At 43.7% G+C, this 26632-nt stretch overlaps 1 protein-coding gene across 3 annotated transcripts in view; it reads right to left on the bottom strand.

Annotated features, from left to right (window-relative positions):
• Positions 1 to 4241: 4241 nt before the first annotated feature.
• The window catches only part of RASSF6 (Ras association domain family member 6), a 112431-nt gene continuing 90040 nt past the window's right edge, over positions 4242 to 26632 (bottom strand). For all 3 annotated transcript variants that reach the window (XM_063425310.1, XM_063425309.1, XM_063425311.1), the window contains 3 exons: positions 5673 to 5791; positions 5476 to 5573; positions 4242 to 4723 (listed from right to left, as the gene is read on the bottom strand). In XM_063425310.1, coding sequence (XP_063281380.1) covers positions 4651 to 4723; positions 5476 to 5573; positions 5673 to 5791 — 290 coding nt within the window. In that variant the 3' untranslated portion in view covers positions 4242 to 4650. The remainder of the gene's footprint in view (positions 4724 to 5475; positions 5574 to 5672; positions 5792 to 26632) is intronic.

Raw genomic sequence — 26632 nt, 5'->3', positions numbered from 1 at the left:
TGCAGAGAGCTTACACTAAGTGCGACCGTTCAGTATGGCGGTCAGGCCCCGCCCCCCAGAGTTAACCTTTTAAAATGTCATGAGTCTGTAATATGTGCTACCATACATTTAGATTGTATATACATTATATAAGTAATATGTACAGCTAGATTGTTATACATGAAATAATAACAGTCCATACTCCACAAGCATTTCTAGCAGCAGGCTACTAAATTATGAATATATCTCTCTAGAAGGTATTATATGCCACTACAGATACCTGTCATGGATGCTTAAATATCCCCACTTTCCAGGAGATCTGATATATTTGTCCCACTGTCACATACTAGTCATCAGTTCTAAAACACTCCCAGAATATATATGTCAGGTCTTCAATAACCACTTCAGATGTTCCATAATACTTACTCTATTGATAAATGTAAAACTTAAAGTGGCACTGTCATGGCCGAATCCATTTTTGTTTAAACTCCCCTCCCAACTCCACTACATTTAATTCCTCCCCTAGTCACCCCCAAATGCCCCTAAGCCCCTCATATTACCTATTTTTTAATCTTAGTTTCGTGTCCGAACCTAGGTCCTGGGCGCCGCCATCTTTGTGTAGGTAGATGAAGGCCCTGTGGGACATGTCATCTGCCCACACTAGATAGCGCTGTGAAATTCCCACCCATGCCCAGTTAAACACTTGGGAATTCGCTGTTGCCTGGAAATTGGATGGGGTTTTTGTATATATTCATTCTGAAAGATGAAAGAATGAATAGAAATGTCAGACGAATAAACACCATCGGTGTTCGTTTGTTCATTTGTTTAGTTTATTACAAGGAGGGAGCTACTGGCATGCAACTCCCTCCTTGTAATATGTAAAAATAGAAGTGGCAGGGAGTTGTGCTCCCCGCCATTTCCTAAGCTCCCCATGTCCTCCCTCCATATTAGCTATGCCACGAGTAGGGGCATGTCTACTAAACAGTGAGCAGCCTGTGGCTGCGCACTGTTGTAAAAAAAAAAAAAAAACCCTCTTCCAACAAATGGCCCCATGGTGTGGCATCTATTTACTAATGTGGCGGGACATAGTGTCCCCCCCAGTCCCCACCTGTGCCCCGCAAGTGGGGACTATGCAACTAAACGGGTGGGGGCACTAAAAGACAATGGGGGGACCTATTGTCACCCCCTGGCCTCCACCCATGAGCGGCGGGTGGGGGCCCTCAATGAAAAAGGGGGGGGAACTATTGACCTCCATCTAGCCCCCATCCATGAGCGGTTGGTGGGGGCCCTAAAAGACAATGGGGGGACCTATAGTCCCCGCCCCGGCCCCTACCCATGAGTGGCAGGTGGGGGCTAAATGTAAAACAAACAAACCCAGGGGTGACTAGGGGTCCCAAAACCCCTAGTAACTCTTCCACCCAAATATTTTTTTTTAAATAAAGCCCTACCTACCCCCCTCACCCTAAAAATAGTGAGGGGGATACAATAAAACTAAATACCTGTAAATAAATAAAAAAAATACTTACCATTTGATCTTTGTTTTCTAAAACCTTCTTTTTTCAGCCCCAAATAAAAATCCATAACACCCGTCAAACTTAAAAAATAAATAAAAAGCCGAAAAAAACCCAGATGCCCCCAAAAATAATCCATCTTTACCCAGCGAGGGCACCGTGCAGACTGAGCTCCACAGGGCAGGGAAAGGTTTATAAAGCCTTCACACGCCCTGTAATTTGACTCAGAACGCAAGTTACCAATCAGGCAAGGCTCATAATTTACCTAGCAGAGCACTCTTATTGGTTGACTTAGAATCCAACCAATCAGAGTGCTCGGAGTCATTTTAAACAGCATGGGAAAATTCCAAAGAACACCTGCCACTCATGGATGACAATAGGTCCTCCCATTTTCATTTAGGGCCCCCCCCCCCACTGCTCATGGGTGGGGGTCGGGGGGACAATAGGTACCCCCCCCCATTTTCATTTAGAGTCCCCACTTGCGGCTCATGGGTGGGGGCCATGGGGGGGAGGACAATAGGTCCTCCGTTTTAATTTAGAACCCCCAACCACCGCTCATAGGTCCAAACTCAAAGTATGCCTCTTTCTACACTTCTAAACACTAATAATTGTGAGGTGAAGGCAAATAACCTCCTTTTTTGCCCATAAGACGCAAACAAAATATCTATGTGAGCCTTTTGAAGGCTCCATGCAACCTGATGTTGCCATGTGCGACAAGTTTACAGTACGTCTAGTAAACGCAAGACCTGCCCATCATTGAGCTGCGATTGACTGACTTCCACAAAAAAACTATCACACTTCTCTGAGCATCCGAAGCCGGGAAATTACTTTATAGAGGATTGAATGATCAGTCTGCACAGAACCTCTTTAAACCTTTGGAGAACTGTGCATATATTTATGATATTTTAATATTGTTTTTATAATGTACAAAATAAACCCAATCAGTTTTTTTGGGGGGTAAATGTATGAAGGGTTATGACCTATAAAACAGGTTGGTGGATTCCAATTTATATTTCATTTACTTGATGCCCCTTGCCCAATTTAACTTTTTTCATATTTCTGAAGAGTCTTTGATGGTCTTTTAAAAAAAAAAATATATATTTTTGCAGTGCATATTCGTTAAACATCTGCGCGTGATGTACCCCAATGGCAGTCCTCCAGCGTGTTTAATACATAGCTATAACAGTTGGGATTTCTAAAGTACATGCACAATTTTATATTTATGTGCTAGGCAAACTTGTTAGGTTCCCTGCTTAGTATATGAGGGCAGGCTTAGTCCTTAAGTTAGGGCAAATGGTGTGGTATGTCCCAGGGGGTTGCTGGAAAGCTGTATGGCAAGGGGCAGAACTGGGCAGCCCAGGGTGGTTTTGGCGTGCGGTGGGGAATGACAGTCCTGTCTTGAAAAAAGTAAACCTCCTAGGATGGAACTGCATAGTAGCGTGAGTGTCCGATCAGTTTTGCCATTAAGGTGCAGGTCTGCGCCGGCGGGCTGTGGGTCGGGTATTTCTGACCTCTTGGTGATGGGCCCTCGCTTTCAGGTTGGTGGGATGGCGGGCTGATGTGCATCCGCACGATTACTTGCCGGTTTCCAGGGGCTGTCAGTATACTCCTGTTGCTGCCTGACGGATCTCCGGTCTCCTGCTTTCTGCTAATGTCCTGCTGCTTCTGTCTTTCTGGGTGGCTTGGTGCTTGAGGTATCCCTGCCTTCTCCCATTTGAAGGTTCTGACCAGCTTGACCTCTGACTGCTCGCTGTGAGTGCTGGAGGAGCACGCTGCCTCCGCCATTTTGGGTGCAGTGCCGCCGCTTGTTGCAGGCCCCTGTGTTACCTCAGCATTCTTGCCGGATTGTACCAGGGTCTCCCGCGGGTGGACCGGGATGACCCCCACCGGTCCATAGAGAGGGGAATGAGGGTGTGTCAGCAATGTCAGTGGGGGAGCATCCGTCTCCCTCATGCCAACCACGCGTGTAGGCCTCATAGGAAGGGCAGGTGCGTTATGCCGAAATTGTCGCTTGTGTGGCATCAGTGTGTGCCCCTGGTTGTCACCTTCCGCCTGGTGACAGATCGGTCTTAAGACATACTAAACATGTAATGTACATCCTCAGAATACACAACCTATATTACTTTCACTTTCAGTGGCACAGAGGAATGCAGCAAAGGATGCTGGTATTATTTGACTATTATGGATAAGTACGTTAGTATGTTTTATTACAGAAAAAACTTGTGAGGACATCCTAGAATGATGTGTACTGAGGAGTATCAGGATAAGTAGGGTACATTTTTGTGATGCCCCCTTGTACGAAGGACATTAACTCAAACAATTACAGTAACATGTAAAATGAAAATATTTTAAGCTGAGGCCTGGATAGGCAGCCTACCTATTCAACACATTTTACAACATGCAGACGTTCAAATACCTATATTTTGTATGGATAAGTTAACATGTTGTGTGTTCCTATGCTCCAGTCTGAATTATAACTGCACATTCATGTAGGGTCTCAGAGTATGCTCTCAAATTGTCTTTAGATAATACCCAAGTTGAAATTTAAAAACGAATTTAGGGACTTTAAAAAAATGTTTCAGTTCAAACCAACATTCAGAACTGAATAAACCTATTTGACTTCACTTAGTGAATAGCCCCATATAACATCATGACTCTGTAGTGAAAAGTACAATGCAAAAATGTTTTCAATTATTAGAGCATTTGATAAATGGGCAACTTACAAGTGGTACAAAATAAAGAAGCAGAATATTAATTTTGTAACAAAATATTTAATTATCCCAGCACCCTTCAATTGGGAATTCAAACTTTTCATTTAGCTACAGTACATTTAAATTATTTGATACATTTCTATTTGATGGAAAATATATTTCACAGTGTTACGCCACTGGTTTCACTTGGTGATACAGATTGTCCACTGTATGAGGTTTGTTTCAAGGCAGAATGTTTTCCAATATTACTTGATGATTTTTCCTGATAAAATTGCACAGGTTGTAATGTCGACATCTCAAGTTATAAAGACTTTGAATATAATCCAGCCTACAAATCACCAGTGCAAATCAAGTCTCTGAAGTCTATCACTGAAGTGTTTTCAGTCCAAGTTCCTCTAGATCATTGTTTCTTTATTAAATATTAGTGTAACAGTGCAGAGGATGGATGATTATACTGTAGTCTCTGTCTTTTTGATTTTTAAGTTCAGATATTGTAGCACTATAGATCTTTCTTTGAAGTACCTAAAATGAGACAAAAGCCAATAATTAAAAGATACTTGGCTATCTCATTCACTACTAATATCACGTACATATGACTAGCACATTTACAAAAAAAGAAAAAAATATATTTATTGCAAGCTAATTTAGATTATAAAATCTCAGGACACTGGTAAACACTTTAATTACTATTTAGAAAGATGCTTGGTCCTCGGTAACCTACAGCTTGGTCCTCAAAGACAATATGTCAAATTCAGAATGACGCTAGTAAGCTGAGAGTACGCACTCTTAGCCTATTACTGCCAACATCCCTGGTATGATTTGGTATGGCATGAGGCAGACAAGCATTCTACCTACCCAATTTCTTCATTAGTGGCCCGGCCACAGACTACCAGTACAGAGCATCTCTGCTAAACAATGTGCCTACTGTTTGACAGTGCTTGTGGATTTCAGGCACAATAATCACTTAAATAGCTTGAAGTGGTTATGGTGCCTGTAGGTTTTCTGAAAATATTGTTGTCCTCCCGTTGATTTCAACATGGTTTCTTTATACATTCCATAAACTACTCAGCAAAGTTCTTGGGATATGTTATATGGGAATTTACCAGTAGTTTAATTCAATAAGAAGATCTCCACTGGAATGAAATTCTTTTAACATGGTCTTCAGAGAGTTCCTTTACTTTATTAATACAATTCAGTACAATTTAGATGCTGAATGAAACGCTGCATAAAAAGAATTATTACAAATTACTTTTCAATTTTTTTTTTAAACTTACTTATTAACAGTTCTATTAATTTCTCTTTCTTCTTCTTCATTTAATTTTTTAAGAATTGATTGCAGAACCGGCAGGCTAAATTTGATATATTGTGCTACCTGTTGTGAATATGAAATCAGTTTAAAAATTTGTATTAAGATATAAAATATGTAATATGTTACAAAAAATAAACATAACAATGTAAGACTTTTTTATACATCACTACTGATTTCTTCTACTTCTTTGTCCATGAGGAAAATTTTTGCTACTTTTCCAGATGGGCCTTGTAGTAGTCTTTCCCAAAGAGGACAATCAGCATTCTTCAGTTTTTTCTTTTCTTTGAATAAAACAAAACAGATTTATCATTAATACATTTAAAATTTAGGCACAGCTACCGCAGAACCCTAAACTTCCTAACAGGATACAAAGTATCACTCCAAACTCCCGAACTGGAACCTCACGAATAGCTGCTAGCAGCTGAACAGGAAAAGCACCCACGCGGCTTACACTCCTGGCAATCAGTCTCTAACAGCATACAGTAAATCCCCCCAAGAATGAGACAAAGCTCCGTGTTGAGGGTCAAGCAGTGAACAGACAGAGCTGTGGGTTTATTGTTCTTATATACACATTCTTACACATTAGTACCACCCACAGGGTTTTGGAAAACAACCAATAAACACGTACAATACACTCAGACACTCCCACACAAAATCCTCCCCTCTGCCTGTGATACAATTTCTAGAAATGTAATTATCACAGGCAGAGACATACAGTTTTTCCACATTATTCATAATTTTAAAAGTATGCATCACATTCACATAAAACTTACAGAATCAGCATACTCCAAATACAAACATACGTCAAAATCATACAAATTGTTCCAGTGGTTCAAAAGGTAATCCTTTGTGACCAAATGAAGCATGGCTTTTCTCCATTGAACACATGGCAGCAAAAGACAATAAAATACATAAAAATATATAACTGTGCAGCCATTGCATACAACAGGTACATATCCCCAGATAGCTTAGATCTGAGCACACATTATTACTGAATGGCGCTCAGATCACACACATACAGTTTAATTGCCATGGAGCCAAAGTCTTTACTTATACGAATGGGCTCCATGGCATAGCTATCTGGGGTATCACCGCTCAAACAGGGAAAGCACCGAATGACCCGGCTTTCATGTCATTGCAGGGGAAAATTAAGCGTTTCAACATGGGGCCATAGTCTAAAGGCAGCAGGCGGGCAACCGGGCTCCTCCAATGCACAGTGGCGAGATTGGTCTTGTCACAATTGGAGAAAAGCAAATGTGGTATAAATATTTAAAAAGTGTTCAAAAGCTCAACCCGGAAACTACAGACCCGTGAGCTTAATACCTGTAGTTGGGAAATTATTTGAAGGGATTATATTTATGAATTAATTTTGAACAACAATATCATTATCAGGAATCAACATGGTTTTATGAAAAACAGGGCATGCCAAACTAAGTTAATTGCATTCTGTCAAGAAGCTTGTAGAAATATAGATTGTGGGTGAATGCGATCTCCTTAAATATTACAAAAAAATTCGAAAAAAATTCTAAAACCAACCTTAAAACATTCTTAAAAAATGTATTAAATGTATTAATATGACATAACACGTTTATTAATGCATTTATCATATTTTGTATATTCTGATCTATCCATCCATCCATCTATTTATCTATCCAGTATGCCTTAAACTGTGGGAGGATATTTCACATGGCCATGCTACATATTTCACTGTGGTTAAGTACATTTGGCTTACATTCAGACCTGCTACATAGTAATTTTGGTTTAGTTCATGCTACATTTTCCTTTGGTTCGGCACATTCAACCTACGCTTGGCCGCTCTACATATTTATTTTGGCTCAGTGCATTTGGCCTATGATCAGCCACTCTACATTTTCACTTCTATTACTGTACTGGTTCTCTACATTTAGGCTAAATTCAGCTACGCTACATAGTCACCATACTTCAGTATATTTGGCTTACGTTCAGATACATAGTCACTGTGCACGCTGATTGTCATTAGGCATTTACATATGGTTTGGTTAAATCATCGCTTAGATTCCAGGTAGTTTTACCAATTTTATTATACTGCACAGTGTTCCCAAGTTTTCTGTCCTTTTTGGTCCACCTTTAACTTTCTCCTACTTTAATATATATATATCCACGAAAGTAGATTTTCTTGTACACTAAGTTACAATCTGAAGTATCATTAAAGTTGTTTGAAGGCATGTATACATAGTCAATAAAGTTAGATGTAAATACATCACATTATTGCAAGAGATGTGGTGACGTAAAAACACATGGACACAACAATCAATGGGTGGGATGAGTGTCCAGATCATGCGTGCATCACCACATCCCACTGCAATTGCGTCAGATGTATATATTCAAGCACAACCCAATAAGCTGAAGCATTTTCTCTCTTTTTTTTTTTTGTCAATCTTTGTTTATTGAGGCAGTAAGAGCATAATACAGAATGAAATAAGCTGAAGCATTTTCTCTCTTTTTTTTGTCAATCTTTGTTTATTGAGGCAGTAAGAGCATAATACAGAATGAAATAAAAGGAGTAATAGTAGCACATACATATCACAGATGCATTTAAGAGTAACAGGTATATATTCTCCTATGTGAGGCTGCCCTATTTTAATGAAAGTGAGAAGAGAAGCGTAGTTCAGTAGTAGGCTAAGTTTAACTCAAGTACCAATATGTCAGACATGTGGTAAAACATGCAGAGAAACATTGAGATAAACGTTCTGACAAAATAAGTGACTATAGTAATGGATAATAAACTTGTACTAAACAGGCTGTGTAATCAGTACCACTAAGGCCAGATGCACCAATCAGATCTTTATATAAGAAGAAAGTAAAATTATGAAGCTATAATAAGAATTACTGCTGCTGTAAAAACCATAACTCCACATCTGGTAGGTATGTCAGCTCCCATGGAGAAGCATTAGAGTCAGCCAATTCCTACACTAGGCTTAATGTGTGTATATGAACTCAATCCAAAGGAGGCTGTGCAGCGAAGACCAGGTGAGGCGCCCCTCCAGCCCCAAGCCTGTCCAAGAGCTAGCTCCATGATTCCACAGACTTCTTGTCTCTCCGAGGCCAAGTCCTTTCCCAACAGGGGTTTGATAAAGGGTCTCTGTCACTGCTTTCGTAGGTGCTGAGCGGTCCTTCGCAGATGAGGGCGGTGTCAACCCCCAAATGGCTCCCAGTCTGGGAGGGCAAACTGTAACGGTAGTGGTGAGTATAATGGTAGCTGTGCCGAGTTGAAGACTCTCTGCTCTTCCTCCACCTCCTCTCCGAGCTCCCACAGCAGACTGAGATGCAGGTGTCAGTTGCTTTGCATGACTCTCCAACTTCATCCAGAATAACTCAAAGATTGACTCAAGTTTCTTTGACATTGTGAGAGGCACGCCAGAAGGGTCAATTATTTTTGGTGCCCAACTCCGCCTATATTGCAAGTGCGTGGCAGCTATCTTGCACGAGGCCTGATTCAGCAACTCAGCAGAGATTCAGCAAGCCAGGTAACTGGTATGGGTAAGTCGGTACAGTACTGACCCATTAGGGACTGGGGTAACACGCACTGGCTCGGGTGTGGGGGGAAACGTGACCCAGGCAGCACTTAAGTCGATTATAAGGCAAGAGATCAGCTGCATTCCTCGCCCTGGAGCATACAGAAGGCTGCAGGTAGTGATGTCGCGAACATAACAGTTTCGGTTCGCGAACGGCGAACGCGAACTTCCACAAAAGTGCGCGAACAGGCGAACCGCCATAGACTTCAATGGGCAGGCAAATTTTATAACCCACAGGGACTCTTTCTGGCCACAATAGTGATGGAAAAGTTGTTTTAAAGGGACTAACACCTGGACTGTGGCATGCCGGAGGGGGTTCCATGGCAAAACCCCCATGAAAACTTACACAGTTGATGCAGAGTCTGGTTGTAATCCATAAAGGGCATAAATCACCTGTCCTCGGAGACCCTGATACACACTGACACAGAGCTGAATAGGGACTGTTCCCCCTACATAGGGTCACTTGGCAGATATGGATTGACACCTGTCCACAGGGACCCTGATACACACTGACACAGAGCAGAATAGGGACTGTTCCCCCTACATAGGGTCACTTGGCAGATATGGATTGACACCTATCCTAAGGATACCTGATACACACTGACACAGAGCAGAATAGGGACTGTTCCCCCTACATAGGGTCACTTGGCAGATATGGATTGACACCTATCCTAAGGATACCTGATACACACTGACACAGAGCAGAATAGGGACTGTTTCCCCTACATAGGGTCACTTGGCAGATATGGATTGACACCTGTCCTCAGGGACCCTGATACACACTGACACAGAGCAGAATAGGGACTGTTCCTCCTACATAGGGTCACTTGGCAGATATGGATTGACACCTGTCCTCAGGGACCCTGATACACACTGACACAGAGCAGAATAGGGACTGTTCCCCCTACATAGGGTCACTTGGCAGATATGGATTGACACCTGTCCACAGGGACCCTGATACACACTGACACAGAGCAGAATAGGGACTGTTCCCCCTACATAGGGTCACTTGGCAGATATGGATTGACACCTATCCTAAGGATACCTGATACACACTGACACAGAGCAGAATAGGGACTGTTCCCCCTACATAGGGTCACTTGGCAGATATGGATTGACACCTATCCTAAGGATACCTGATACACACTGACACAGAGCAGAATAGGGACTGTTTCCCCTACATAGGGTCACTTGGCAGATATGGATTGACACCTGTCCTCAGGGACCCTGATACACACTGACACAGAGCAGAATAGGGACTGTTCCTCCTACATAGGGTCACTTGGCAGATATGGATTGACACCTGTCCTCAGGGACCCTGATACACACTGACACAGAGCAGAATAGGGACTGTTCCCCCTACATAGGGTCACTTGGCAGATATGGATTGACACCTGTCCTCAGGGACCCTGATGCACACTGACACAAAGCAGCATAGGGACTGTTCCCCCTGCATAGGGTCACTTGGCAGATATGGATTGACACCTGTCCTCAGAGACCCTGATACACACTGAAACAGAGCAGAATAGGGACTGTTCCCCCTACATAGGGTCACTTGGCAGATATGGATTGACACCTGTCCTCAGAGACACTGATACACACTGACACAGAGCAAATCAGACTGTTCCTCCTACATAGGGTCACCATTTTTAGCCAAGGCAGCTCATCTCATTAGGCCTTTTTTAGTCGAATGTATCGTCCACTGTCATTCCCTTCGGGATCCATCCCTGATTCATCTTAATTGTAGCGTTACTTACCTCTCTTCAAGCCGCGCGTGGTCCTGCTGCTGCACGAGCCGCGCGTGGCTCATCCGACGGCTTCAGTAGGAAGGCGGGCAGTGACCGCGAGAAGCGGTCACGTGTCCCGCCTGAATCTAAGAGCGCGCCACATGTCTCGGGCGCGCTCTTAAAGAGACAGTGGGAGCCTAAATTGTCAAAAGGCTCCCATTGGCCCCTGTCATGCCACACACCCCATACACTAACCTTTTGGGGGTATGGATATGACAGGAGCCAATCACATTAGTTTTTAAGCTATTTAAACTTACCTCTCCCTTTACTCCCTGCCCTATCGTTCAGTTCCCTTTAGCGCTTGTTGTGTTCAGTTGTGTTCCTTCGTATTGACCTTGGCTTTGTTTCTGACTACGTTATCTCTTTATCCTTATTTGTTCTGTTTGCCTTCTTACTGTTTACGGTGTACCAGACCCCGGCTAGTCCTAGTTTACGCTGTCTCTCTGTGTCCTTGACCTCGGATCGTTCCTGACTCTGTCTCCTCTCATATACGTCGAGTCCGGCCATTCTAAGGTCCGGTAGATGTATCTCTCCTCTGTGTTGTCTTTTGTTAAGTTGAATCCTGCGTGTTGGGGTATATATTCGTTACATTAATAAAGGTGAGGTAATCTAGACTTTTTTGACCTAGGCGACGTCTCTTCTCAGTGACAATACCTCCTGCTGCACTGACGGTCCTTTCTGACAGGACACTTGCAGCGGGGCAGGTCATAAGTTCTATCGCAAATTGGGATAGCTCAGGCCACAGGTCAAGCCTGCACACCCAGTAGTCAAGGGGTTCATCGCTCCTCAGAGTGTCGATATTTGCAGTTAAGGCGAGGTAGTCTGCTACCTGTCGGTCGAGTCATTCTCTGAGGGTGGATCCCGAAGGGCTGTGGCGATGTGTAGGACTTAAAAAGCTCTGCATGTCCTCCATCAACAACACGTCTTTAAAGCGTCCTGTCCTTGCCGGCGTGGTCGTGGGAGGAGGAGGATTACTTTCACCTCTTCCCCCGTTAGATTCCCATTGTTCTGTGACATCACCCTTATACGCTGTGTAAAGCATACTTTTTAATTTATTTTGCAAATGCTGCATCCTTTCCGACTTGTTGTAATTTGGTAACATTTCAGCCACTTTCTGCTTATACCGGGGGTCTAGTAGCGTGGACACCCAGTACAGGTCGTTCTCCTTCAGCATTTTTATACGAGGGTCCCTCAACAGGCACGACAGCATGAAAGACCCCATTTGCACAAGGTTGGATGCCGAGCTACTCATTTCCCATTCCTCCTCCTCAGTGATCTCAATGAAGGTATGTTCTTCCCCTCAGCCACGTACAACACCACGAGTACCAGATAGGTGAAAACGAGCACCCTGGGATGCCTGTTGTTGTTGGTCTTCCTCCTCCTCCTCAAAGCCACATTCGTCCTCTGACTCCTCTTCCTCACAATCCTCTTCCAGCATTTCCGCAGGTCCAGCAAGCGATGCAGATAAGGCTGTTTCTGGTGGTGATGGTGACCACAACTCCTCCTCTTCCTCTTCACGCTCATCTACGGCCTGATCCAGCACTCCAGGGCACGCTCCAGGAAGAAAACAAATGGTATGATGTCGCTGATGGTTCCTTCGGTGCTACTGACTAGGTTTGTCACCTCCTCAAAAAGACGCATGAGCCTACAGGCATTGCGCATGAGCATCCAGTAACATGGCAAAAAAATTCCCAGCTCCCCAGAGGCTGTCCTGCAAATATTCATTAACGGCTTTTTCTTGTTGGAGCAGGCGGTTTAACATTAGGAGTGTTGAATTCCAACGTGTTGGGCTGTCGCAAATCAAGCGCCTCACTGGCATGTTGTTTCGCCGCTGGATATCTGCAAAGTGCGCCATGGCCGAGTCGGAACGCCTGAAATAGCCACACACCTTCCTGGCCTGCTTCAGGATGTCCTGTAAGCCTGTGTACTTATGCACAAAGCGTTGTACGATCAGATTACACACATGTGCCATGCACGGCACATGTGTCAACTCGCCCAACTTCAATGCCGCCAACAAATTTGTTCCGTTGTCACAAACCACTTTGCCGATATCCAGTTGCTGCGGAGTCAGCCACTTTTCCACCTGTGCGTTCAGGGCGGACAAGAGTGCTTGACCGGTGTGACTCTCTGCTTTCAAGCAAGTCAAACCCAAGACGGCGTGACACTGCCGTATCTGGGATGTGGAACAGTACCTGGGGAGGTGCCGTTGATGTGGAGCAAGACGCAGCAGCAGAAGAGGACTCAGCCTAGGAGGTTATGGAAGAGGATGGAGTAGGAGGAGTAGAGGAGGTGGCAGCAGGCCTGCCTGCAAGTCGTGGCGGTGTCACCAACTCCTCTGCAGAGCCACGCATTCCATGCTTGGCAGCCGTCAGCAGGTTTACCCAATGCGCAGTGTAGATGATATACCTGCCCTGACCATGCTTTGCAGACCAGGTATCAGTGGTCAGATGGACCCTTGCCCCAACACTGTGTGCCAGACATGCCAATCGAGTACAGGTTGGGGATTGCCTTTTGTGAAAAGAAATTTCATCCGGGTACCTTCCACTGCGGTGTCCCAATAGCTACAAACTTTTTGAATGCCTCAGACTCCACCAGCTTGTATGGTAAAAGCTGGCGGGCTAATAGTTCAGACAAGCCAGCTGTAAGACGCTGGGCAAGGGGGTGACTTTCTGGCATTGGCTTCTTACGCTCAAACATGTCCTTGACAGATACATAACTGTGGGCAGATGAGCGGGAACTGCTCAAGGCGAGAGACGGAGTGGCGGATGGTTGAGAGGGGGCAAGGATGACAGCAGTGGTTGACGTGGCTGAAGATGCTGGACCAGGAGGAGGATGGTGGCTTTGAGTTTGTGTGCTGCTTGTACTCATGTGTTGATCCCATAGGCGTTTGTGATGTGCGATCATGTGCCTACGCAAAGCAGTTGTACCTAGGTAGGTGTTGGACTTCCCACGACTTAGTTTCTCTTGGCACAGGTTGCAAATGGCATCGCTGTTGTCAGAGGCAGACACACAAAAAAAATTCCACACTGCTGAGCTCTGCAATGACGGCATTCTGGTGGTGGACACAGCACGCGTTGATTGGCATGCTGTCGGGCTGACCCCAGGTGCCGATGCATGCTGTCTGACTGTGCCACTAGCTCCTTGCGACGACCTCCGTCTGCTTCCAACTCGTCTCCTCCTCCTCTCTGTCTCCCCATCTGAACTTTTGCCCTGTTCTTCTTCTTGCCAAGCAGGCCCCCTCGGGACATCCATGGACGCATCGTCATCATCAACAGCTTCACTTGTATCTGACAACTCAGCATCATCACACCGTACGCCCATGTGTGTAATGCTGCCTGACTGAGACATATCCCTGTTATCTACATCCTCTGGCAATAATGGTTGTGCATCACTCATTTCTTCAAACGTATGTGTAAATAACTCCTCTGACAGATAAAGTGAAGCATCTGTGGTGCTAGTGTTGGTGGTTGCAGCAGGCGGGTGAGTGGTATCTTGAGAGGTGCCTGAAGCTAAGTTGTAGGAGGATGGTGCGTCAAGGTTCCGAGCGGAAGCTGTAGAAGATTGGGTGTCCTGTGTTAGCCAGTCAACTATGTCCTCAGAATTTTTCAAGTTCAGGGTACGTGGCCTCTGAAAATTGGGCATTATTGTAGGGCAAAAGGGAATCACAGAACCACGGCCACTGCGGGGTTACCTGCCTCTGCCTGTCATTTTTGGGGGGATTAGTGGTACTATGCGTGCAAGCTAATGTGAGACCAGATATGAGTGGCAATGTGCACTGGCAGAGTACACGCTGTAGGCCTGACAACTGCTTGAATGACACTGACTGCTATTAGCTTACAGTGAAAAACTTTTTTTCTTTTTAAAGGCACGCTATTGTGACACCAGATATGAGTGGCAAAGTACAATGGCAGAGGTTGGCAGAGTACACGCTGAAGGCCTGACACCCGCTTGAAGGACACTGACTGCTATTAGCTTACAGTGAAAATGTTTTTTTTCTTTTTAGAGGCACGCTATTGTGACACCAGATATGAGTGGCAAAGTGCACTGGCAGAGGTTGGCAGAGTACACACTGAAGGCCAGACACCCGCTTGAAGGACACTGACTGCTATTAGCTTACAGTGTAAATGTTTTTTTCTTTTTAAAGGCACGCTATTGTAACAGCAGATATGAGTGGCAAAGTACACTGGCAGAGGTTGGCAGAGTACACGCTGAAGGCCTGACACCCGCTTGCAGACAACTAACTGCTATTCAATCTATAACAGTGAAAAAAGTTTTTTGGTTTTTAAATTAAATCTATTGCGACACCAGATATGAGTTGCACTGTGCACTGGCAGATGTTGGCAGAGTACACGCTGTAGGCCTGACACCCGCTTGAAGGACACTGACTGGTATTATATTACAGTCAAAAACTTTTTTGTTTTTAAATGCAAGCTATTGTGACGCCAGATATGAGTGGCACTGTGCACTGGCAGAGTACACGCTGTAGGCCAGACACACACTTATGAAGGACACTGACTGCTATTATATTACAGTCAAAATCGTTTATTTGTTTTTAAATGCAAGCTATTGTGACACCAGATATGAGTGGCACTGTGCACTGGCAGAGGTTGGCAGAGCACACGCTGTAGGCCTGACACACACTTATGAAGGACACTGACTGCTATTATATTACAGTTATAAACATTTTTTGTTTTGCAATGCAAGCTATTGTGACTCCAGATATGAGTGGCACTGTGCACTGGCAGAGGTTGGCAGAGTACACGCTGTAGGCCTGACACCCGCTTGAAGGACACTGACTGCTATTAGATTACAGTCAAAAACGTTTTTTTGTTTTTAAATGCACGCTATTGTGACACCAGATATGAGTGGCACTGTGCACTGGCAGAGGTTGGCAGAGTACACGCTGTAGGCCTGACACCCGCTTGAAGGACACTGACTGCTATTAGATTACAGTCAAAACCTTTTTTTTTTTTTAAATGCACGCTATTGTGACTCCAGATATGAGTGGCACTGTGCACTGGCAGAGGTTGGCAGAGTACACGCTGTAGGCCTGACACCCGCTTGAAGGACACTGACTGCTATTAGATTACAGTCAAAAACGTTTTTTTGTTTTTAAATGCACGCTATTGTGACACCAGATATGAGTGGCACTGTGCACTGGCAGAGGTTGGCAGAGTACACGCTGTAGGCCTGACACCCGCTTGAAGGACACTGACTGCTATTAGATTACAGTCAAAACCTTTTTTTTTTTTTAAATGCACGCTATTGTGACTCCAGATATGAGTGGCACTGTGCACTGGCAGAGGTTGGCAGAGTACACGCTGTAGGCCTGACACCTGCTTGAAGGACACTGACTGCTATTATATTACAGTCAAAAATGTTTTTTGTTTTTAAATGCACGCTATTGTGACACCAGATATGAGTGGCACTGTGCACTGGCAGAGGTTGGCAGAGTACACGCTGCAGGCCTGACACACACTTATGAAGGACACTGACTGCTATTATATTACAGTCAAAAACTTTTTTTGTTTTGAAATGCAAGCTATTGTGATGCCAGATATGAGTGGCACTGTGCACTGGCAGAGTACACGCTGTAGGCCTGACACACACTTATGAAGGACACTGACTGCTATTATATTACAGTCAAAAACTTTTTTTGTTTTTAAATGCAAGCTATTGTGACACCAGATATGAGTGGCACTGTGCACTGGCAGAGGTTGGCAGAGTACACGCTGTAGGCCTGACACCCGCTTGCAGACAACTAACTGCTATTCAATCTATAACAGTGAAAAAAGTTTTTTGGTTTTTAAATGAAATCTATTGCGACACCAGATATGAGTGACACTGTGCACTGGCAGAGGTTGGCAGAGTACACGCTGTAGGCCTCACACCCGCTTGCAGACAACTAACTGCTATTCAATCTATAACAGTGAAAAAAGTTTTTTGGTTTTTAAATGCAAGCTATTGTGACACCAGATATGAGTGGCTCTGTGCACTGGCAGAGGTTGGCAGAGTACACGCTGAAGGCATGACACACACATATGAAGGACACTGACTGCTATTATATTACAGTCAAAAAGGTTTTTTTGTTTTTAAATGCAAGCTATTGTGACGCCAGATATGAGTGGCACTGTGCACTGGCAGAGGTTGGCAGAGCACACGCTGTAGGCCTGACACACACTTATGAAGGACACTGACTGCTATTATATTACAGTTAAAAACATTTTTTGTTTTTAAATGCAAGCTATTGTGACACCAGATATGAGTGGCACTGTGCACTGGAAGAGGTTGGCAGAGTACACGCTGTAGGCCTGACACCCGCTTGAAGGACACTGACTGCTATTAGATTACAGTCAAAACCTTTTTTGTTTTTAAATGCACGCTATTGTGATACCAGATATGAGTGGCACTGTGCACTGGCAGAGGTTGGCATAGTACAAGCTGTAGGCCTGAAACACACTTATGAAGGACACTGACTGCTATTATATTACGGTCTAAAACTTTTTTGAGTTTAAATGCACGCTTTTCTGACACCAGATATGAGTGGCACTGTGCACTGGCAGAGGTTGGCAGAGTACACGCTGTAGACCTGACACAAACTTATGAAGGACACTGACTGCTATTATATTACAGTCAAAATCTTTTTTTGTTTTTAAATGCAAGCTATTGTGACACCAGATTTGAGTGGCACTGTGCACTAGCATAGGTTGGCAGAGTACACACTGTAGGCCTGACACCCGCTTGAAGGACAAGCTATTGTGATGCCAGATATGAGTGGCACTGTGCACTGGCAGAGTACACGCTGTAGGCCTGACACACACTTATGAAGGACACTGACTGCTATTATATTACAGTCAAAAACTTTTTTTGTTTTTAAATGCAAGCTATTGTGACACCAGATATGAGTGGCACTGTGCACTGGCAGAGGTTGGCAGAGTACACGCTGTAGACCTGACACAAACTTATGAAGGACACTGACTGCTATTAGATTACAGTCAAAACCTTTTTTTGTTTTTAAATGCACGCTATTGTGACACCAGATATGAGTGGCACTGTGCACTGGCAGAGGTTGGCAGAGTAGACGCTGTAGGCCTGACACACACACTTGAAGACAACTAACTGCTATTCAATCTATAACAGTGAAAACAATTTTTTTGTTTTTAAATGCGAGCTATTGTGACACCAGATATAAGTGGCACTGTGCACTGGCAGGGGTTGGCAGAGTAGACGCTGTAGGCCTGACACACACGCTTGAAGACAACTAACTGCTATTCAATCTATTACAGTGAAAAAAAATTTTTTGTTTTTAAATGCAAGCTTAAGCTATTGTGACACCAGATATGAGTGGTGGCACTGGGCAAGTGGGCACAGTATCCACTGTGAGCCTGACACAGAAGCTGGCAGGCAGGCAACTGCAATTAGATTACACAGGAAAAAAAAGCAGACTGATGTTCTAGCCCTAAAAAGGGCTTTTTGGGGTGCTGTCCTTACAGCAGAGATCAGATGAGTCCTTCAGGACTGTAGTGGACACTGAATACACTAGCCTAGCTATCAATGTCCCTATCAAATTGGCAGCAGCTACACTGTCCCTCCTCTCACTAAGAATGCAGCTTCACAATGAGTGTAAAATGGATGCTGTACAGGAGGTTGGAGGGTCTTGAAGGGAGGGTCTGCTGCTGATTGGCTGGAATGTGTCTGCTGACTGAGGCACAGGGTCAAAGTTTACTCAATGATGACGAATAGGGGGCGGTTCGAACCACGCATGTTCGCCCGCCGTGGCGAACGCGAACACGCTATGTTCGCCAGGAACTATTCGCTGGCGAACCGTTCGGTACATCACTACTGATCTCCTTTTCAATAGCAGCAAAATCCTGAAAGCACCGTTTAAACTTCCCATCCACAGATATGATGTCTGCTGCATACCTGCTCGTTTGCGCACTGATATTGTCCTGTGGAAAACTGTTCATTATTTCCTGCAACGCTGAAAAATGTATGGTATTGGCCTGTGTTCGTGACAATTTGAAAAGTTGCAGCTTTGTTCCAAAGGCTTTGAGGTGTGAATAAAGCTGCTTCTTTCCCCTGAAGACTTGTTTTCAGTACATTCAGATGCTTTGTTATGTCAACTAAAAACCCCAAATCAGCCAGCCAATAAGGATCAGATAGTTCTTGCCCGACTGAGCTATCTTACATTGTTGTGATATAAAACATCTTCGTATTCAACCTAGATGTCCAGTAGAAACTTTTTAAACTGGCGGTGGCACAGGGCTTTAGATCAAATAAAATTAATAGTCTTTAGCACTGGTTTCATAACATGATCATATTTGAGATGCTTAACACAGAGAACTTGTTGATGAATGATACAATGGAGTTTAATAGCTTTGCCTCCTTCTTCGATCACCTTGTTACAGATTAGGGTTGATAATTCACCTCGTTCACCAGCCATGGCAGGTGCCCCATCAGAAATAATCCCAGTAACTTTCTTCCAAGGCATTTTCATGTCATCTATGGCAGAACTAACAGAAACAAATAAATCTTTTCCTTGTTTGGTCCATAAGGCTTTGGAGGTCAAGTAATTCTTCTCTTTTGGATGTCAACTGTCTCTTAATATCTGATGAAATTGCTTCAATTCTCCATGCTAGTGTTACGAGCCAGGCAAATGTTGACAAATCTTCGCTTCTTCTCGGGACAGATATTCTCAACCATTTTCTTAACGCATTCTTTAATAAGTTCACCTTCAGCAAAAGATTTGCTATTTTTTTGCAATTAACGTTGACACCTCATAGCTCGCCCTTGTGGCATTTTCATTTGACTCACGGGCTCTTGTGAAAAATCGCTGTTGTGACATTAAAACAGCTTCAAGTTGCTTACACTTTTCACTGCACTCGTGCCCTGTTAGCTTGCCGTATGTGCTATGTCTCGACTGGTAGTGTTTCTTGACATTTAATTCCTTATAAACCACAGTCTCTTGGCATATCAGACAAACATAGTTATTCCGTATTTCAGTAAAGAAATACTCCACTTTCCACCTGTCCTGGAAGCGGCGGCCCTCACTGTTAACTTTCTTTCTCTTATTTATAGTCGCCATTTTAGAAATTGGCCAGAAGGGGAAGGAATCAAGTGAGCGCAGTGCCAGAGGTTTTGGTCTAAGTGCGTTCACCCAAGTCCTAATTATACTAAGTGTGTTCGCCCGAGCACTAATACACTCCCCAACAAGAATTTGCCAAAAATGTATTCTCTCTTTATTCTGTCTCAGATCTCTTTATTTTGTCACCATACAGATCTCTTTATTCTGTGCCCTCTCTCTTTATTCTCTCTCTCTTTATTCTATATCTCTGTATTGACTTTAATCTCCCTCTCTTTATTCCTTGTCTTTATTCTCTCTCTGTATTCCTTGACTTTATTCCTTGTATTTATTCTCTCTCTCTCTGTGTTCCTTGTCTTTATTCTCTCTATGTGTTCTTTGACTTTATTCCTTGTCTTTATTTTCTCTGTATTGACTGTATTCTCTCTCTTTATTCCTTGTCTTTATTCTCTCTCTCTTTATAAAGGGTCTTTATTCTCTCTCTGTTTATTCTCTCTCTCTTTTCCTTGTCTTTATTCTCTCTCTGTATTCCTTGTCATTATTTTCTCGCTCTCTTTATAAAGGGTCTTTATTCTCTGTTTATTCTCTCTCTCTTTTCTTTGTCTTTATTCTCTCTCTCTGTATTCCTTGATTTTATTCCTTGTCTTTATTCTCTCTTTATTCCTTGTCTTTACTCTCTCTCACTCTGTACTCCCTGTCTTTATTCTCCCTCTCTTTATTCCTTGTCTTTATTCTCGCTCTGTATTCCTTCTCTTTGATGTGCCATCTGTCTCAACATGGAGAAGTAGTGCCAAATCCGACCACGTTGATGAGATCCTGCGACACTACGCAATGCCGACTGAGGACATGCAGTCCCGTGGCGTCGACGAGATCCCGCGAGAATGCAGACTGAGGAAATGCAGTCCTGCGGCGTTCAAAGATCCAGAGAATCTCTGGATCTTTGAATGCCGCACAACTGCACGTACTCAGCGGCGCTCATGGTTTACCTGTGGGGCCGTATTAAACCGGACCGCGGGCTGCCACAATTGTACCATGGTCCGGACTTTGGACATGTCTGCTCTAAGAGATCTGTAAGAGTTTGGGCCAGTCGATAGTCTTGTAATGTCATACCTAAATCACTCACTGATAGTGAATCTTTTTTGTATACATGATATTTAAAGCCAATTTTCTGCCAACCAGATTTATGTCCTTTAACCAGTTGAATTTGTTGTATGATGGGGTTGGTACAAAAGATGGACCCCTACTTAGTAGAGAGATATGGTGAGGCTTCAAGGTAAAGTCTGATACATTGATTATTTTATTAGATGCTAGAATTTCTTAATTCATTCGTGGATCTTGTACGCCCATCTGTCCCCATCCCTCAATCTTCCCCTCTACTGTTTAGGGGGTTTCTGTTCTAAAAAAGAAGATGGAGATGCAGATGGAGTAAAAGTATTGTCAGTGTTTGAGGGAATTGGCGTATCTAAGAAGGATACGGTTTTATCCGTATGTTTTAAGCTGCTCCTGTTTGCTGGGGATTGTGATGTGGATTGCCTCTCATAGTTTGGGCCCCTATAACCGGTAGATCTCTAGTGGCTAGAGGAACTACTGTCAGACAACTCTGTCTCACCAGAGAAGCTTCTGTAGTTGTTTTGGCGTCTACGATATTTTTGTTTAAAGATTTAGCCCTCTTTAAAATCTTTAAAGTCCCTCTGGAATTTTGTATGTTTTTTGACTTTTAGGTTTTGTCTATAATTTTCAATATTTTTCTGCAATTTAGTTTCCATGGATACCTACCAATTATCAGATTTAAAACTTTTGATCTGAATAATCTTCTGTAGTTTCTGGTTAGTCTCTTCAAAGTGTGTGGATTCAAGCTTTATTAGAAAATCCATTAGATGGAAGGAACAGTCAAGTGGAATTGTGTTCCACTTGTTTAACTGTTCCTCAATTTGAATCTTGTCAGGTACAAGTATGTCTGTAACAAGACCTCTGGGAACCAATTTTGTTGAATGTATTGTTTCAAACTTGGGAGTTCCAAGAAGCTCCTAATCTGCTGTTGGTACAATTTCTGTATTATGAAAAAAAGCTTAATTGATGGTAAATTATTTTTAGACAGTGGATTAATAGAAAAAACATTTGAAATTTCCTCCTTACCATAACTAGGGTCTAGTAATTTTTGTAATAGGTCAGACATAGGGGTATGGCGAATAGGTCGTGAAGTCTGTAGTTAATGAAAAAGAAAAAAGTTGGAAGCTTGTGTTCAGCAAGAAAAATCTTGGACAGACACTAGGGGGTAATCCTTAAGGAGAAGTGCAATGAAAAAAAGGAGAGACGTGAACTGTCCTTGTAAAGAGTATCACTAGTAAGGTTAAAACATAAAGTTTATTATATATACAGATAAAAATACTAAGTAAACCTAAACCAAGAGCACAAGGAAAGGTAAAATAAAAAGTAAAGCAGAATTCTCTCAAAACAAATGTGTGTGTGTGTGTGTGTGTGCGCGCATATATAGAGGAAAATGTATTCATACTTACCATAATTTTCTTTTCCTCACTATTATTCATGGCAGAATATACACATGGGTTAGCTCCTCCCCTTACAGCCAAAAGGACAGGAATAAACCAAATTCCTTTACAAGGAGTAACCCTGCATAGGTCCCTCAGTCAGTAACAAGCTCCTACAGAAGAAGTAAAACCAACACTGGGTCGGTAGTATATGCTGCCATGAATACATTTTCCTCTTTCCTGGCTAATCATGGCAGCATATACACATGGGAATACCCAAGCTTACCAGGGAGGGACAGAAACATACATAACTTGCAATCAAATAATCAGAACAAATCGACATAGATTAGAAGATTGAACTAAGTTAAGGACGTGATGTCCAAATTGCACCTCATTGATTGCTTCAATGTCCAGTATGTAATGCTGGACAAACTAGTTCAAATAGGTAAAAATGCCAACTTTACAAAGTTTCAGCAGATACCTTTGCCATGGAAGCCCAAGATGCTGCATTTGCACTAGTGGAGAGCGTCCCGAAACCCTTTGGTACAGGTAGAGAATGACAATGATAAGCATTCACCTTAGGCTCTCTGGTGCTAAATGGAAGACTGTTGAAAATTAGTGAATGGGGTACACAGGATCAAGCTTGGAGTTCACACATTCACCTTGCTGAGGTACTAACAACCAGCAACAACACTTTCTGTGCTGACACCATGGAAGCTCCTGCTAGAGGTTCGAATGCTGGTTCAGTCAGAGCCTGTAAGACCAGAGGTAGGTCACATATGGACTTCAACACCCTCAGTTTCCATCCATGTGGAAAGTGCCCATCTGTGCTCCTCTAGAGTGTTATAATTCAGACCATATCAAGGTCTGATTGAGGAGTAATTCCAACCTCAATTCTTGAGACCAAAAGACAAATGCATGCCAAGACTGTAATCTGTAAAGTATATATAGGACTGTAAGAGGATCTTAATGACTGTCTCTGGGCTTCCTGTACTTATAGAGACAAGGGACCTTGTAATAATAGGTCTGGGCGTATTGGAATTTCCCTTGGAGGTTCCAGATTCATCTTGCTCATCATGAGAATTTAGAGTCTTCGTGGCCTTCTACTGTCTCCTTTGAACTTCCTTTAGGAACATTGAAGACAGGAAACTTATTTACATCAGGCTGAGAATCCAAATTTGAGTCAGAGTATCCTGACCTTGATCATTCTGGTCCTAAAAACAAGAAAAAAGCTTCTGGATCTGGTAGTTCCGAGACGTGGCCATCAGATCTACATAGGGTATCAGCCAAATCTGAGTCAACCCTGAGGATACATCAGGACAAAGTTGCCATTCCACCTTCACCACTGTTACTTGGCTCAGGCAATCAACCTTTGTATTCTGAGCCCCTGGTTGTACTCCTGTGCCCTGCTCATCATGGGCTGTAGTTGCTTCTTCAATAAGTGGCTGTGAGACGCACCTTGATGATTGATATAGGATAGATTTGCATTGATATTTGAACAAATTCTGACCCACTTGTTCTTCAGCAACCTTCCGAAGTGAAGAAGAGCCCTGAAAATGACTCAAATCCATAACATTGAATGGAAATATTGTTCCTTCCCTTATTCACAGACCCTGTGTTACACAGTCCAGACAATGTGTATCCAATCCTTTATAATCCGAGGAATCCGAGCTTATAATTGCCCAATTAAGTTCTGTTCATAGGAAACCCAGAGCCAAACCAGGAAATATTGCATACCAGGTAAGGTGTAACTCTGCTAATTTTGACATAGTCAGTGGCTGTCCCCAATTCCTCTTTCTCTTGTTGAACTGAGATAGGAATCCTGAGATGCCATTGAGCCCTTCTGACAAGTCTGATGGTGCAAGCCAGGATTCCTAGTAATTGTGTCTACTTTCTTGCTGTTACCAAGCAAAAATGAAGATACTGGAAGAGAAAAGAGAATGAGGGGGGCCTACTGTCCTCCCCCCAGGACCCCACCCCTGTGCGGCAGGTGGGGGCCCTAAATAAGAATGAGGGTGCGGGGACCTACTGTCCTCCCCCCCAGCCGCCACCCCTGCACGGCGGTTGGGGGCCCTACATAATGAGGGGGGGACCTACTGTCCTCCCCCCCAGCCCCCACCCCTGAGCGGCGGGTGTGGGCAATAAAAGAAACCCCCCCCCCTTTCCAAAGTGACTAGGGGTCCCCAAGCCGCTAGTACCCCCCCACCCAAATAAAAGTTATCCCCTACCTACCCCCCTCACCCTAAAAATAGTGAATAAAATAACTAACCTGACGAAAAAGGAAAAAACCTGACGCTAAAAAATATAAATAAGAATGAGGGGGAGGGGACCTACTGTCCTCCACCCCCGGCCCCCACCCCTGAGCGGTGGGTGGGGGCCCTAAATAAGAATGAGGGGGAGGGGACCTACTGGCCTCCCCCCAGCCCCCACCCCTGAGCGGCGGGTGTGGGCCCTAAATTAACCCCCCCCTCTTCCAAGGTGACTAGGGGTCCCCAAGCCACTAGTACCACCCCACCGAAATAAAAGTTATCCCCTACCTACCCCCTCACCCTAAAAATAGTCAATAAAATAACTAACCCGACGAAAAAGAAAAAAACCTGACTCTAAAAAAGATAATCCATCTTCACCCATGGAGGGCTCTGTGCAGACTGCAATTAGGCTAAGAACAGTCTGATTGATTGGTTTAAGCCAATCAGAGTGCTCTTTGCCATTTTACACAGCGTGGGCAAGTTCTTTGGAATTTTCCCACGCTGTGTAATTTGACTCATAGCACTGATTGGTGGACTTGGAATCTAGCCAATCAGAGTGCTCTGTGTCATTTTACAAAAAGTTCTTTGGAACCAATCAGAGTGTTCTTAGTCTAATTGCAGGGCAGGGCAAGGCTTTATAAGCCTCCCCCCGCCCTGCAGAGCTCCGTCTATGCGGAGCCCTCCATGGGTGAAGATTAGTGATGTCGCGAACATGAAATTTTCTGTTCGCGAACGGCGAACTTCCGCAAATGTTCACGAACGGGCGAACCACCATAGACTTCATTAGGCAGGCGAATTTTAAAACCCACAGGGACTCTTTCTGACCACAATAGTGATGGAAAAGTTGTTTCAAGGGGATTAACACCTGGACTGTGGCATGCCAGAGGGGGATCCATGGCAAAACTCCCATGGAAAATTACATAGTTGATGCAGAGTCTGGTTTTAATCCCTAAAGGGCATAAATCACCTAACATTCCTAAATTGTTTGGAATAACGTGCTTTAAAACATCAGGTATGATGTTGTATCGATCAGGTAGTGTAAGGGTTACACCCGCTTCACAGTGACAGACCAAACTCCCCGTTTAACGCACCGCAAACAACTGCAAACAGTCCATTTGCACAACCGCAAACTCCCCATTTGCACAAGGTTGGATACCAAGCTAGCCATGTCCCGTTCCTTGTCCTCACTGATGTCATTGAAGGTCTCTTCCTCCACCCAACCACGTACAACACCAACGGTCCCCGAAAGGTGACAACAAGCCCCCTGCATTTTTTTTTTAAAATGTACACTACTGTTACACCAGATATGAGTTGCACTGGTGTGACACTGTGCCCTGGCAGGCCCTGAAACGCACACATGTGAAGGAAACTGACTGCTATTATTTCACAGTCAAATTTCTAGTTTTTTTTTTTAATGTACAATACTGTTACACCAGATATGAGTTGCACTGGTGTGACACTGTGCCCTGGCAGGCCCTGAAACGCACACGTGTGAAGGAAACTGACTGCTATTATATTACAGTCAAAAAAGTTTTTTGTTTTTTTAAATGCAAGCTATTGTGACACCAGATATGAGTGGTGGCACTGGGACCACCTTAAAAATATTGGATATCGCTAAAAATCATGATCACTATATACTTTCTCTACTAACCTCTAAAACGAACCAAGCTACTCATCCATCCGCTATACCACTTTATCCCACCTAGAACTAGTGCCCAGTTGAAATACTTGACTCTTACTTACCCACACTCAGTCATGCCACACACATTTCACCACTATTCTCACTGAATCCCTCTGACTACGGCTAAATTCATCTTCTACATCAGAACACTACTCCTAAGATTGGGTTGTATCCATGTCTCGGGTCTTTCATTTAGAATAGGGGCAGCTTCGGTCTCCTTCAACACTGACACTCCAGTGCATATTATTAAAAGATTGGGCAGATGGAAATCCTCAGTCTACAA

Source organism: Pelobates fuscus, chromosome 6, assembly GCF_036172605.1.
Source record: "Pelobates fuscus isolate aPelFus1 chromosome 6, aPelFus1.pri, whole genome shotgun sequence".
Taxonomy (NCBI): Eukaryota; Metazoa; Chordata; class Amphibia; order Anura; family Pelobatidae; genus Pelobates; species Pelobates fuscus.
Note: the sequence above shows the minus strand (reverse complement) of the source record. Positions and strands in the feature narration are given on the sequence as shown.